Source organism: Nannospalax galili, unplaced genomic scaffold (assembly GCF_000622305.1).
Source record: "Nannospalax galili isolate Female #2095 unplaced genomic scaffold, S.galili_v1.0 scaffold252, whole genome shotgun sequence".
Lineage (NCBI taxonomy): Eukaryota > Metazoa > Chordata > Mammalia > Rodentia > Spalacidae > Nannospalax > Nannospalax galili.
Window position 1 is genome coordinate 4,995,356 of NW_008333886.1, and position 13,098 is coordinate 5,008,453.

Below are 13,098 nucleotides of genomic sequence, written 5' to 3' on the forward strand. Positions count from 1 at the left end.
AATTTTGTTCCTTGTGATTTTAAGGTTAATTATAAATACATTTTAAGTAGCATTTTATGTTTAGGGCTTTTTTCCCCCTTTTGGCTGCTGCTTTGTATTTTCATGAGCTCGGTTGATCCCACTGGAACTCTGGGCAGTAGAACCATGTTATGAGCCCATTTTACTGCTGCAAAGTTGGGTCAGGGCAGTCCTTTAGGTCTAGGAGTTCAAAGCAGCAGCATTTGCATAATTATTTACTTCTTTTCACAGTTCAACTGAAAAGCGTGCTGATTTTCCACTGTGGAACTGCCTCTGCGGTGGCTCCTCCTCTGCAGGGTCTACAGCTTTTTCTGATGAGAAGGCCTCTTCTGTAGCATACACAGGTACCTTTTCCAGTTCCTGGAAGGTGCCCAGCTCTTTTCTGTCTTGGGGCTTTGCCCAGCTTTGCCTCACCCAGTTGTGTGCTCTGACTTTCCCCATAGAGCTCATCTTTCAAGGCTCATCTTCAGCCTCATCTGTAGAGAAAGTCTTCTTTGGTTAGCCAGGCAAGGTCATGCCCTCTATTTTATGAGGTTATGTGGGGCTTTGCTATGTGCTAATCTAGTTCCCCTGTGATTGACCCTTGCCTGCCCTCCCTTCCTCCCTCCGTCCCTCCGTCCCTCCCTTCCTTCCTCCCTCCCTCCTCCCTCCCTCCTTCCTCCCCCTCCCTCCTTTCCTCTTCCACTCACTTCTTTTTAATATTCTTGAAATCAAGATACTATTTCTCCTTTTTTATGTCTTTATATCCCCAATTGCTTAGCAACTGAATCCCTCCCTCCCTCTCTCCCTTCGTCCCTTCCTTCCTTTTATTTTTCACTGTAAACTGCACAAATCCAGGAGTGTTTTGGTCCTGTCCAGCTTTATGCCTCAGATAACACCAGAGTTGGCCCATCGCTTATAATTCACTGAAAACATATGGATATTCAAGAGCAGTTTTTTGTTAGTGACAGGCTATAGTGTGCCATCTGGAATTCCCACTGCCAATGTGGACACGACCCACTCATTTGATGTGGGTTCAAAAAAGCCAACCGAGGTGGGGAGTGTTCCCTCGCTTTTCAGATCTACTGCCAGCCAAGAAGCCAGTATGATTGAGACAGTTTTGCATGGAATACTGTTATAGTTTCATCTTCTGTCATTGGCAAAACAGGCTGTCACCTTTGATCTCTAACACTTCTGAAATGGCTGCGTTATAGAGCACAAGAATGCTTTTAATGACACACCTTAACAGCACCAAGTAGATACCTGTAAATACTGAGCTGAAGTGAATTATAGGCGACAAGATGACAGGATGGACTTTTGTTTGCAAATATTATCTTTTTTTCTTTTGAGGACTAACAACTTTTTTCTTTTTATGGATTCTGTTAGTAACTAGTAAGGTCCAGAATGCAGGGACTCAAATACTTCTTGATTTGCATTTATCAGTTGTGAAGACACTGAGTTCCTGATCTCCAGAGTTCCCTTGCGCACCTTTCCGTGTCTGGTTCTGATTTCTTTCTTCTACACATCACTCTCCTCTAAATGATTTCATGGATCTCCTGCATTTCCATGTATTTTCCTGGCTCTTCCCTATTCTCGTTGGACTTTTGTGATTTTTTTTCTCTCCATGTCCTCCTACTGTAGGCTTTCTGTCATACCTGCCTGCTTTCCGGCCAATGTTGCAATCAGTTTTAACCCTCTATCTATAGTATTATTTCTGAACAAATAAACTGATGTTTACATTAAGTTAACCTTACTCTCTGTGTCTCATTTACTGAATGCAGCAGCTCTTCCTCCTGCCTATATCAAAATGCTCTTGCTTTCCTTTTCTTTCATTTTAAAAAGGGATTATCCCTAGTATTTTAAACTTGTCTTAGAAGTTAATGGAAGGACATAGGAAACAAATGCACTTCCTGAAAGTGTAGAATGACAGAATGACAGGAGGTGTAAGCATGACAAAACAGCTGCTGAAATAAATTTCCTTAAAGAAAATATAAACAGAAGACTTTCCAGCGAGGGTTCCTGCTTTACATTATTAAAGTATGCAGGTGATTTCTGTAGTTCTGGCTTGTACTTATTGCAGGCAGCACCCAGAAATATCACTGGCATAAAGAGTGTTCTGCTGTTTCCCCAAGTCAAGCTGATCCCTTGTGCTCTAGTGCACAGTAATCCCAAGAAAGTGGCTTTTGATTCAAATTTATGGTTTTGTGGTATTGTCATAATTACTTTTCATAAACTGAAAGTTCCCATCTTTGAAATATAATGACTCATTCTATTCTCTTAGCACCATTTAAGCCCTTTACTCTCACAGCCCATAGTTAAGTGTGGTAGACCATCAGGCCAGACTTGTGACTTTCTGATATATTCCCCTGTTTCTTCACTGATTGGCTAGCTGGAAGAGTTAGAAAGTCACAAATTTCAGTCTTGGTAGTGGTGTGGTGAGACCAGTGTGTAGAAGGCATATATCAGCATTTGATTGTTTGTAGAAGCTATCTCTGCACTCATAGAGAATACCCACTCACAGTGACTGGGTATTCTCCCCATAACAAATATTCACAAATCAATACTATTCAGATGATCAAGCAAACTACAATGCCCTTTGTTTTCTAATCTTCAAAAAGAATGAAAGAATTCTGTAAGGATTATGAACAACATAAAATGTCAAGTTCATAGTAGGTGTTCAATTAGTGATAGCTACTATTATTATTGATAAAAAACAGGTGTGTGTGTGTGTGTGTGTGTGTGTGTGCTTGTTCACCTTTAAAATTGCCTTCATTTTATTTACCATGGAGAATGCAGGGAGGGTGAGCAGACATGCTCTGTCCAACTGAGTCATTCACTAAATGTCACCATCTTCTGAATAATGACCACCATGACTAGCACGTTGTAGATCTTCATGTGCTTGAAAACAGGAAGTGCCTCATTCACTCACTGTTTGGATTAATCATATGATTTATCCTTCTAGGATTACTTAAGCTTTTAAGTCTTCCTGTGGAAATTTGAAATGCTAACCTGGCAAGGTAGAATTATTTAGTCTTGAATTCTTTCTAGATGGAAGGGAGAAGACCAATGGGGATTCTTTCCATTAGAATAAAGTCAATTTTTCTCTGGTTTGTCTTGGTTTGGTTTGATGAGATGGTCTTACCATGTAGCTGTGGTTAGCCTGATATTCCCTATTGCTGCAAGTTTAAGCCTGGCCTTATATTTGAAGCAATCCTGCTGCCTGGGTATACTGAGTGTTGGGATCACAGGTGTGTGTTGCCATGTCTGACTAGTCATTGTCTGTTTCATTCACCAATACATCCTAGGGGCCTAGAAAGGCGGTTGGCAAACCATGACCCAATGAATCAGTTCAGTCATCTTCCTAGTTCTGCACAGCTCTAAAATGTAAGTGATTTTTATGCTTTAAAATGGTTGGAAATAATACAAAGAATAATACTTCATAACACATGAGAATTACATGAACATGCATTGCCTGGACACGCAGTTTTGCTGCAGCACATCCACGCTTATTCATGGACACACTGTCTATGGTACGTTTCTGCTGCAAGAGTGGAATAGTGTGCAACGAGGCCTCAGGACCACAAAACCAAAAAGAATTACTTTTTGGCTTTTGCTAGAAAAGAAATTGGTGAGGACAGGAACAATATTTTAAGTTCTGTTCTTTTTTCCTTTCTGTGCATATGTGTTGTATGTACGTGTGTATGTTTGTGTGTGTGCTTATGTGTGTACATGTGCATGTATGTGCACATGCATATGGAGGCCAGAGGTTGATGTAGGCTGTCTTCCTCTGTCACTTTTCAATTTTTTTTTTGAGACACTGCACCTAGCTCACTGGGTCAGCTCGAGTGGCCAGCCAATAAGGCCCAGTGTGCACCCTGCCTCTCTCTGCCTCAGTGTTGGGATTACAAGTTTGCACTGCTGCACTTGGCTTTCTGCAGGTACTGAGTGGGCGACCTTGGGTCTTCCTGTTTCTGCTTCAAGCACTTTACCACTGAGCTGCCTCCCTAGTCCTCTAAGTTCTTCTAAAGTCAGATATATTAATCTTTAACCCTTCTTGAAAGCAAAGTTTACATCCACATATAAGTCTGAGGTCAATCACTGAACATCAGCCTGGAATAGAGGGGCCATGGCGAAAGGCACCACAGTGCACGTAAGAACGCAGACTCAAGTGCACACCGCCTGGCCTTTGCTGTGCAAGCCTGAACACAGTGCTCACCTTCTCTGTACATTGTTTTTCATCTATGAGATCAGGCTAATGGTGAGAATATAAAAGTTAATGTGTGTAAAGTATTTAGAACATCACTTGGTATAAGCAGTTATAATAAGCAATTTTTAATTTTTTTTTGAGATAGCTCAGGTTGGTCTCAAACTACCAACCTCCTGCCTCTCCCTCTGGAGTATTTGTAATTATAGGCTACTTAACTAAGGAGCACAATTTTGATCATGTTTTTCAGTTAAGATAATTCAGATACTTATAAATTAGCTAAGTTAATAAGTGAATCTCAATATGTTCATAAACATGAAGAAATACAAGCATGAAATGAAATTTGAAAATGTCCACTTTTGTCAACAAGTCATCTATGTGGAGAAAATGCATTGTATGCATTCTAATTGCTTTTGGATTGCAGGACAGAACTGTTTGACTCCCGTACCTGTGATGTAATTTCATAATCAATGGTCCTGTTTCAGATAATAAACAAATTGTATTCTAAATGGTTGAGTAACTTCTGATACAAAATCTAACTACCTAACAACTTCTAATCTGACGGTGTCAAATTGGCATAAAGGGAAGCAAAAATTTAGACAATGCATGGATACCAGAATGGTTTGCTTTGCTAAGGCTGTTATTTAGTCCTTAGGGAGAAAGCCAATAGAAAAACATTGTTCTACAGGTAAAGGGACATCTTCCAAGCATCAAACCAGGAACTAAACTTGCACATTAGCAAATGTAATGGCTTTTTAGCATGGTAAAACAATTTAGGAATTAGATACTTAGTATTCCTGATGGTTAAATAAATTTTAACATTAATTTATGTATAATCTTTAAATAGACTCTGGTAGAGAGTAAATCTGTGTATGGAAACCTATCATCTGTAAAATAAGAGTTTCAAAGCTGCTCTTCAGCATGGGGCTCTGTGAAGGAATATGCTAGCTACATGGTTATTTTCATGAATTTTTTCTAATAGAGGTATTTTCTAGGAACGGCCTTTGTTGTGCACAACAGAAACATTAAAAAAAAACTGCATTGAAATAAGGCCTTCCTGCTTTCTTATTTTATAATCTTAGTTCATTCCATTTTCAGTAGCATTTATTTAGCTTAGACTATGTAAGCTGTAATGAAAATGTCAAGAAAAAGTTAATTACTTGAGTCCAATTTGAGTAATTGGAGATAATTACTAATTTATGCATTAAAATGTAAAAATACAGATAATAAAGTAGCTTTGTTTTTGTTCTTGTAGCTTGTCTTGTAGACTGTGGGCCTTCAGCACTATAAGTTGTTGCATCTAAATACAAGTTTATATGCTACAGCTACAAGCCTGGAAGTCTACTGTCATTACTTTTTAATGCTAACTTACTAAATTAAATTTTCCTGCTTTAGAAGACTTTAATAGAGACTTTTAAAAACTTTTTTTCCAGAATTTAATTCATATTGTTTTCCAAATGACAAGAAATGTTTATATCTCTCATAAAAAACTAAAGAAAATCTTCAAGCAATAAGATTTCAAAGTGTCGTATGTATAGTCATGTCCCGTTGTCTCTTAAAATAAAAAAGAATTAACTGACAAATAAAAACTTTATGTATTGGGGGCGTAATGTGATGTTTTGATCTGTGTATACAATATAGACAGATTAAGTTAAACTAGTTGATATATTAATCATTTTACTCACTGCTCATTTTTTGTGACCATAGTGTTAATCTCTAACCTAAACTTGAAATGTGTTATTATTGCCTGAGCTCACCATGTACTACATTACTAGGGCTTATTCCTCTTGTCTCAAACTTCATATCCTTTGTTGAGTCTTGTCATCTTAAATCACTTACTTATTACTTGAAGATGAGTTGACAAGTCTTTTATTTATTGTCCTGATATTTACTTTCTTAAAACAGAATATGAATCTGAGTGCAAACTACGTACTCAGAAAAACTGAGCAATTAGAGAAAAAATAAATAATTGATTACATTGCTTTCACAAAGACCTGCTCAAGTTGCCTTATTTTTCTTAACAAAAATTCAAACTTACTTAATCATCTTTAAAGTCATGTTTATTATATTGAAGTCTTCACTTTATACATATACAACATATATTCTTAAACAATTGAATTCCTTCAGCTAGTCTGTCTGGTTGTACCGTATATACCCACTCTGTCACATGACAATTTTAATTTTTCTTTTCCCTCTCTGAATTTGACTCATGCCTTCCTATTTGGGATCTGAAAAACTACAGGCAGAGAGAAAGTAATAAACAGAATGCTATTCCATTCCATTGTCTTCAATAGAAGGGAGGTCATCTGGAAAACAATGGGATAACACATCGATCCCCCTGAGCTGAGACAAGAGTTTCATAATATGTGGGTGCAGTAATAATAATAATAATAATAGTACTCCTGGGTTCTAACGCAGCATTTTTGTCTACATTAAAGTTAAGCTCTTGATAGTTATTTTTGCATTCTTCTGTGAATTAAAATTAGACTAATATGATTAGTGTGTAAAATTGAAAATGCTACAGTTTCTAATAGAACTGAACCCAAATTATATTACTGATAGGTTTCTGTAAACTATTTTCTTTTCTATATCTTTGTCTTTTAAAGGAAAATACAGTTTCTTCCCACTGCAGAAGTATCAGATTCCTGCAGCATCCATGACACTTGTAAGCATTCAGTGGTCAGACACCACTACATATCCTTCAAATGATGTGGCCCAGTGAAGTGGGAGCCCAGGCAGCCCGGTATCTCAGCCATCTACCAGGACAGAGTCAGCAGGCCCCAGCTGGTGTGCTGATTCCAGAGTAAGGTGGGAAGTAGATTTTACGTTTTAAAAAAACTCACATTGAACCCCACGACTTACTGCTACATAACAGTTCATTGAGCGTTCCACAAATTATTTGTTAGATCCAGTTTACAAAGCTTGCCTGCCAAAATAACTCTTTGAACAAGTTAAATCTTAATTTTACTATCCCTTGGGGTTTTTAAATGTATCCTAAATTATACATTAAAAAGGATACAAAAGATAAATTCAAGAGTCTCACTATATATTCTGAGTTCTTGACTGTAGGGTATGTGCTACATGATATAGTTATAAGTCACTTAAAGGTGGTAAAATTTAACATAGCAGACTGGTAATCACCAATGATTTTTGGTGTGGTAACATTTTCCCATCACAATGAGCTTGCCATTTTGATCTTTAGACATGTTTTCACTCATAAAATAAAAACAAATTTCCTATCTTATGCTCACTTGGACCCCTGAACTCACTGCTGAAGTACAAGGGGTTTGTATGATTGTTTCTGGTACAGTCATTTTTTTTTTACACCACAACACATGAACTTATCTCCCGCAGATAGTCAGAAAGTGAACTTATAAGATTTGTTACGAGCTCCAGATTTCTCATGCCTCCTGTTGCCCTAAACTTAACTCTAGTGCTACCTAAACAACTGAAGATAACATATTACATACCTTAAAATTTCATTATCCAAGTCTGGTAGAAACATAAAGAAAAAATATCCAAACATCCAATCTCAGAAGGTTGCACCAAGGGGTCCCCCCTCCTCCAGACATCATTTTGACTGGGACCATGCCTTGGCAGATTTTCAGGCCAGGTCCTTTACTCATGTGACCCCTAGAAGTTTAGGCTGGACTCAGAAGCCTGGCAACTGGAATCACAATACTTCATCATGAAAAACAGAAGACACTTTCTCTTTTCCAAAGAGGAAGAAACCCTTGGTAGGGTTAATTTAAAAGGATTTTAAAGCTGGAGCCAGTAAAACACGATTGTCAGTTCCTACAGCCTCTTCATCTCTGCAGCATTTTTCAAAGCATCACATCTCCCTCCCTTTTGACATGAAATACTATTTGCAACACAAACAGACACATTCTAAACAACAGCAGCATCAACAGCTCCCTAACTTCCCTGTGACTCCAGCCAGGGACACAGACCAACTAACTGGAGCTGCAAAACTCTGACCCATCACTTCCTAACTCCGGTTTTCAAGACCCTCTTCTTGGAGGAGGAAATTAGCAAGTAAGTTTCACCCCCATCCCCCACCCTGAAATGGTTTGCTTGGCTCTCCTTTAAAAAGTGGAAGGAAAGGTTGTCTGCAGGATTGAAAAGTTTGCTTGGCCACAGAATCCCAACATTTCCAAGACCTACCACAATAGTGGAAACATTTTGGGAATTTCAATCCCAGAACCAACCCCCAGCTGGAGTGTGACAGACTGACTAGGAAAGTTCTCCTCTGACTGGCACTATGTAGACATTTCTCCTGGCCCAAAGCAGGCAGGTGAGCATCACAGAATCCTCCTCCTTGAGCAAGCTCACCTAGAGCTTTGGAAGGAGATGACTTACAGAGGTGTCCAAGGCTGCACTACCAATGGCCCAGGCCTTTGGCCCCATCTGCTTATCAGTTCCCACCGGAGCCTGCAGCCCTCAGTGTTTCTTGCCCTGGGAATTTGGGAACTGGACATTCCAGGGCTCAGGGATGCTGTTAGGCTAGGTCTCCACTGACCCTTCAGAGCTCTGAAATTAACTTTGCCCACACCCTCGAATTGTTTGCATAGGTTTTTCTGTATGCTGCAGTCTCCAGCCCAGCCCACCCTGTCCTCCCTTCCTCCCTACCCCTTCCCCTCCCTCCGGCCTCTGGCTCCCCCCACCCCGCCCTCCTCTTTGTCGTCTCCTACCTGCTGGCCAGGCTTTGCCTGCAGTGCTGCCTGAAGGGCATCAGGTGGTAGTTCATGGCGTCCAGCAGCAGCTTCTGGCAGACAGGGTCGGTGCGCATGAAATCCACCGACTGGACCCGCTCCACCAGCTCTGGGGCCGGGATGAGCGCGAAGCGGAGGCGCTTCATGAGGTCGGGCGCATACTGCATGCGGGTCTCGCGGTCGTGCTCCAGCCACAGCACGGACATCTGGAAAAGCGCCAGCTCCGACTCCACGGGGGGCGGCAGCGAGTCCAGCAGGGCGCGCATCTCCTCGAAGTTGAGCAACAGCACATCCTCCACCAGGTACTTGTTGGCCAGCTTCTTGGTCTCCTCCAGGCCGTGCAGCGCGGCTATCTTGCACACCTGCTTGTAGTTCTGCACCGAGATCTGGTCGTTGAGGAACTGCACGCAGAGCTTGGTGACCTGGAGGATGTGCAGGATCTTGCTGACCGACAACACCTCCTCCACCGTGTCCAGGGAGAGGGTCACGTTGGCCGTGTAGAGGTACTCGAGCACCAGGCGCAGCCCGATGGACGAGCAGCCCTGCAGCACGAGGTTGTTGATGGCTCGGGGACTGGTCAGCAGCTTGTCGTCGGGGGAGGAGGAAGGAGTCCCGGGCTCCTCCTGCGGCGGCGGCGGCTGCTGCTGTGGCGGCTGCTGCTGCGGTTGCTGCTGCTGCTGCTGCTGGTCCTTGGGGGCCCCCAGACCGTCCTGGCCGCCGACCCCTCCCCCGAGAGGGGGGTGGCTGGAGAAGAGTGATCGGAAGTACTGAGAGCAGGAGGCCAGCACGGCCTTGTGGCAGTGGAACTGTTGGCCCTGGGCGGTCAGGGTCACGTCGCAAAACAGTTGCTTTCTCCACAGCAGGTTGAGGCCGTGCAGCAGGTTGTCGCTGTGGCTGGGGTCGAAGGTGGAGGTCCTGTCCCCGGATCTGGACATGGCGAGCTGGCTGGGCGCACCTGGCTTTAAACCCTCCTCCAACCTGGCAGACAGGGGTGGGGGATGGGAGGGGGAGCAGGTGGCGGAGGGGGGTGGGGTGTGGCCGGGGTGGGGAAGGGTGTGGAGGGGAGGGCGAAGAACAGCAATCAGGCTCCGCTTGGCCCCCTCCCTCCGCACTCGCGACGGCTGGAGAGGATGGTCCGAGGGCGCCAGATCCCCCGCGCCTCCCCAGGGCCCAAGTCTGGGGTCCCGACGCCCGCTCTGCGCCTCTCACTTTCCTAAAACCACTGGGGCTCGGCTCTGGGCAGCGACAGTGGTGGCAGCAGCAACCGCGAAAGTGGAGACTGAGGCTGAGACACCTCGTGGGCTCGTGTCCATGCCGGGCCGGAGGAAGGGAAAGGCCGGGAGGGGGGAGTCGGGGGTGCCCGCAGAGCTCAGAGGCTACCGACGGCTGTGGTTCCAGCTCAACTCCAACTGGAAGCTCTACTTCCCGCGGTTGGCCCAGTTTGGGAGTGGGGTGGGGAAGGGGGTAGCACGGCGTGCGGGTGGGCGATCCTTAGCGCTCCAAAAGCCGGGCACCCCTTCGATTATCCGCGCAGCGCGGACAAACTCCTCGGCTCTTAGTCTGAGGGCGGAGATAAAGCCCTTTCTTCTCCCCGGGAAGTGCAGCGGAGCGCGATGAGGACCTGCTCAGTGGACTCGGCAGAGGCGGGAGCTGTCCTTATCAATTCTACCTCATTTCCCTCACCCCGGCCCTGCCCGCTTCCCTGCTTCGCAAACTGTTGGCTTCCCCCACCACCGCTCCGTTTTGCTAATTTTCCAGAGTCGCTTTTCAACCTGGCAGGAGATCCTGCCATCCCCTACCCCGCGCCCCCTTCTCCTTGCACCTTGGCCATCGTAGAGCAGGGAAGTTCAGACATCCATCTCCCCTTCCAGTACCCGGCGGAACAGAGGATGACTGGGGGCGGGGGTGCAGATGGGGGTGTGCGAGAAGGATTTAGAGCAAGAGCCTGGAGGCCCCGGGAGGGAGGGATTCTTGAGGACCCAACCGGTCTCCCTCCCAGGAACTAGGCGCAGTCGCTTTAACTACTAGAAGTTCAAGTTGGGAGGCAGGTATACTGGGTCTCTTGCTCCCCGCCCCGCAGGATCGCCTACAGTCACAGCACCCTGTGATCCCCGAGGTACAGCTTTCAGAGGTTTCCCCCCCACTCGGGCACCCGGACTCCCCCAGCCCCGAAACTACTTCTGTACAAAGTGAGAGCCTCCCGGAGCTAGGCGGCTGGAGGGCAGGGAGAGGGAGGCCACGCGCAATCCACATGCCCAGTCCTTAACCTGTAATTGCACCCTCCAGGGCTGAGCAGGAAGCGACCCTGTGCCTGCACCCCGCCTGCGCGCCCACCGGCCGGCTGGGGACTACTGCCGTGGCCGCCGCCGCCGCTGCCCGGGCTACGAGGGACCCGCCGGACCTGCCCCTTCCGCTGCGGCTCAGTCTGCCCTGCCTGGCGTGGCTTCAGGATCGCCGGCTTCCCTTTCCTACGCGACTAGTCTCCTCTCCACTCACTTTCCCATCCCATTCCAGGTGGACCCTCACCTCCCTCGCGTTCCCTCCCCCGGCAGCACCCCCATCCCCGCCCCCAAAGCTCAGGCTTGCGGGAACCATCTGAGTCCCCCTGGAAGTGGCCCCGGCCGTACCTCTCTCTTGCTCTCCCCGCTTCGTTGTCTCTTCACCCCCCCCATCTTTTCCTAGCCTTTTCCTTCTTGTTCTTCCCCTTTGCTTCCAGCCACCACCACCCCCAGTCTGCTTATTTCTTGCAATGGGAGTTTTATTCTAAGCTTTTGCCACACAACTTCCCCCCCCGCCCCCATAAGACTCCCTCCCCCTTCCAACAATCCAAAAGACAAGGAAAAAATACACACAAGGCAGACCCAAGGCCAGAAACTTACCTGCTGTCAGCCAGCTGCAAAGTCAGGGCTCACTTATGCTCCCCCCCAAATCAATTGTCCTTCCTTTTTAAAGCTTTGCTCTCTCCTTGGGAGGGGAATACACCTTCTGGCTCCCAACTCCAGGCAGTCACTCTTTACAATTTATTTTGTCGTACATCATTTGATCACCATGAATTAGCAACAGCAAGAAAATGTAGGAGAGGGAGAAAAGAGAGAAAGAGAGAGGGAGAGAGGAGAGAGAGGGAGAGAGAGAGGAGAGGGAGCAGAGCTTTCTGCAAGAGAAGAAGAAGAAAAAATGTACGTGTGACAAATTATGCTACCAAGAAACAACACATCATTATCCTTGGGCCTGGGGCTCAGTGAGTCGTAACGAGAGTAATAGGAAATCCACGGTTGGGGAGAGAAATGGTCGCGCTTGGCCAGTAGAGAGAGACCATACAGGGGGATGGATGCTGGAGAGACTCGCAAAATTATGGCTCAAGGCTATTGTAAAAATTGTCGAGCGTAAATGACTGCGATTTCAAACATCTTTGGAAGAAAGAAGGGGAAAAAGCGAGCCCCCCCTCCCTCCCTCTCCCTCTCTCTCCCTCTCTCTTCTCTTCTCTCTATAAAGAACCGTCAAGTTTTAGTGCGCATTGCTAATTAGTCAATTTCTCTCTGCCTTCACAGGCTGGCGACTTCGCTGCTCAGCTGAAACTGCTAATTTCTGTGACCAGCTTTTTTCTTAGCTGTGATCTGGATGAATGAGTAGCTGTCTCACAGAGATGACAAAAATAAACTCTAATCCCCCCCAAAATTTCCACTACATCTTTCTCATGCATAGATTTATGATCTTCAAGTGCTCTGTGCAATATGCAAACTTTTTTGTGTCTGTATATATGCTGTTGTTTCCAGCTTCCACTACATTGGTATGCTGGCTTGTCCCTCCCCACTAGCCCCCCCCCACTCTGAAATGCAGAAACTGTCTGATCTCAAAGTCTGCTTAGATGCTACTTTAGCTTGTCTTGGTATTTGAGGTCTGGGGCTGACTTGGAAGATGCCAGCCCTTGCCTAAGAGGACAGAAGAGGACAGAGGACAGAAACCAGGGGTGGGGAAGCAGAGCTGGCAAAATAGAGGCAGCCCTTGGTTCTCTGTGCTATTCAAGCTTTACAATCTTATTTGAAAACATATTTTTCTCTTACCATTTTTGTCTGGTTAAACAGCTGCCTTTGAAGTTCTCTGTCAGCTCCTCAGCACATAAGGGTACAGAAACCATGTTTTTGTTTTTGTTTTTTCAAATTAGAACACTGTCATATTGTCAGACTT

General features: G+C 45.2%; 1 protein-coding gene across 1 annotated transcript in view; it reads right to left on the reverse strand.

Moving 5' to 3' along the window:
• Window positions 1–12,169, reverse strand: part of Klhl14 (kelch like family member 14) — a 130,202-nt gene extending 118,033 nt beyond the window's left edge. Inside the window, exons 1-2 of the mRNA XM_008828848.3 lie at window positions 11,793–12,169; window positions 8,893–9,891 (exon numbers count right to left, since the gene is read on the reverse strand). Coding sequence (XP_008827070.1) covers window positions 8,893–9,848 — 956 coding nt within the window. The 5' untranslated portion in view covers window positions 9,849–9,891; window positions 11,793–12,169. The remainder of the gene's footprint in view (window positions 1–8,892; window positions 9,892–11,792) is intronic.
• Window positions 12,170–13,098: the final 929 nt, after the last annotated feature.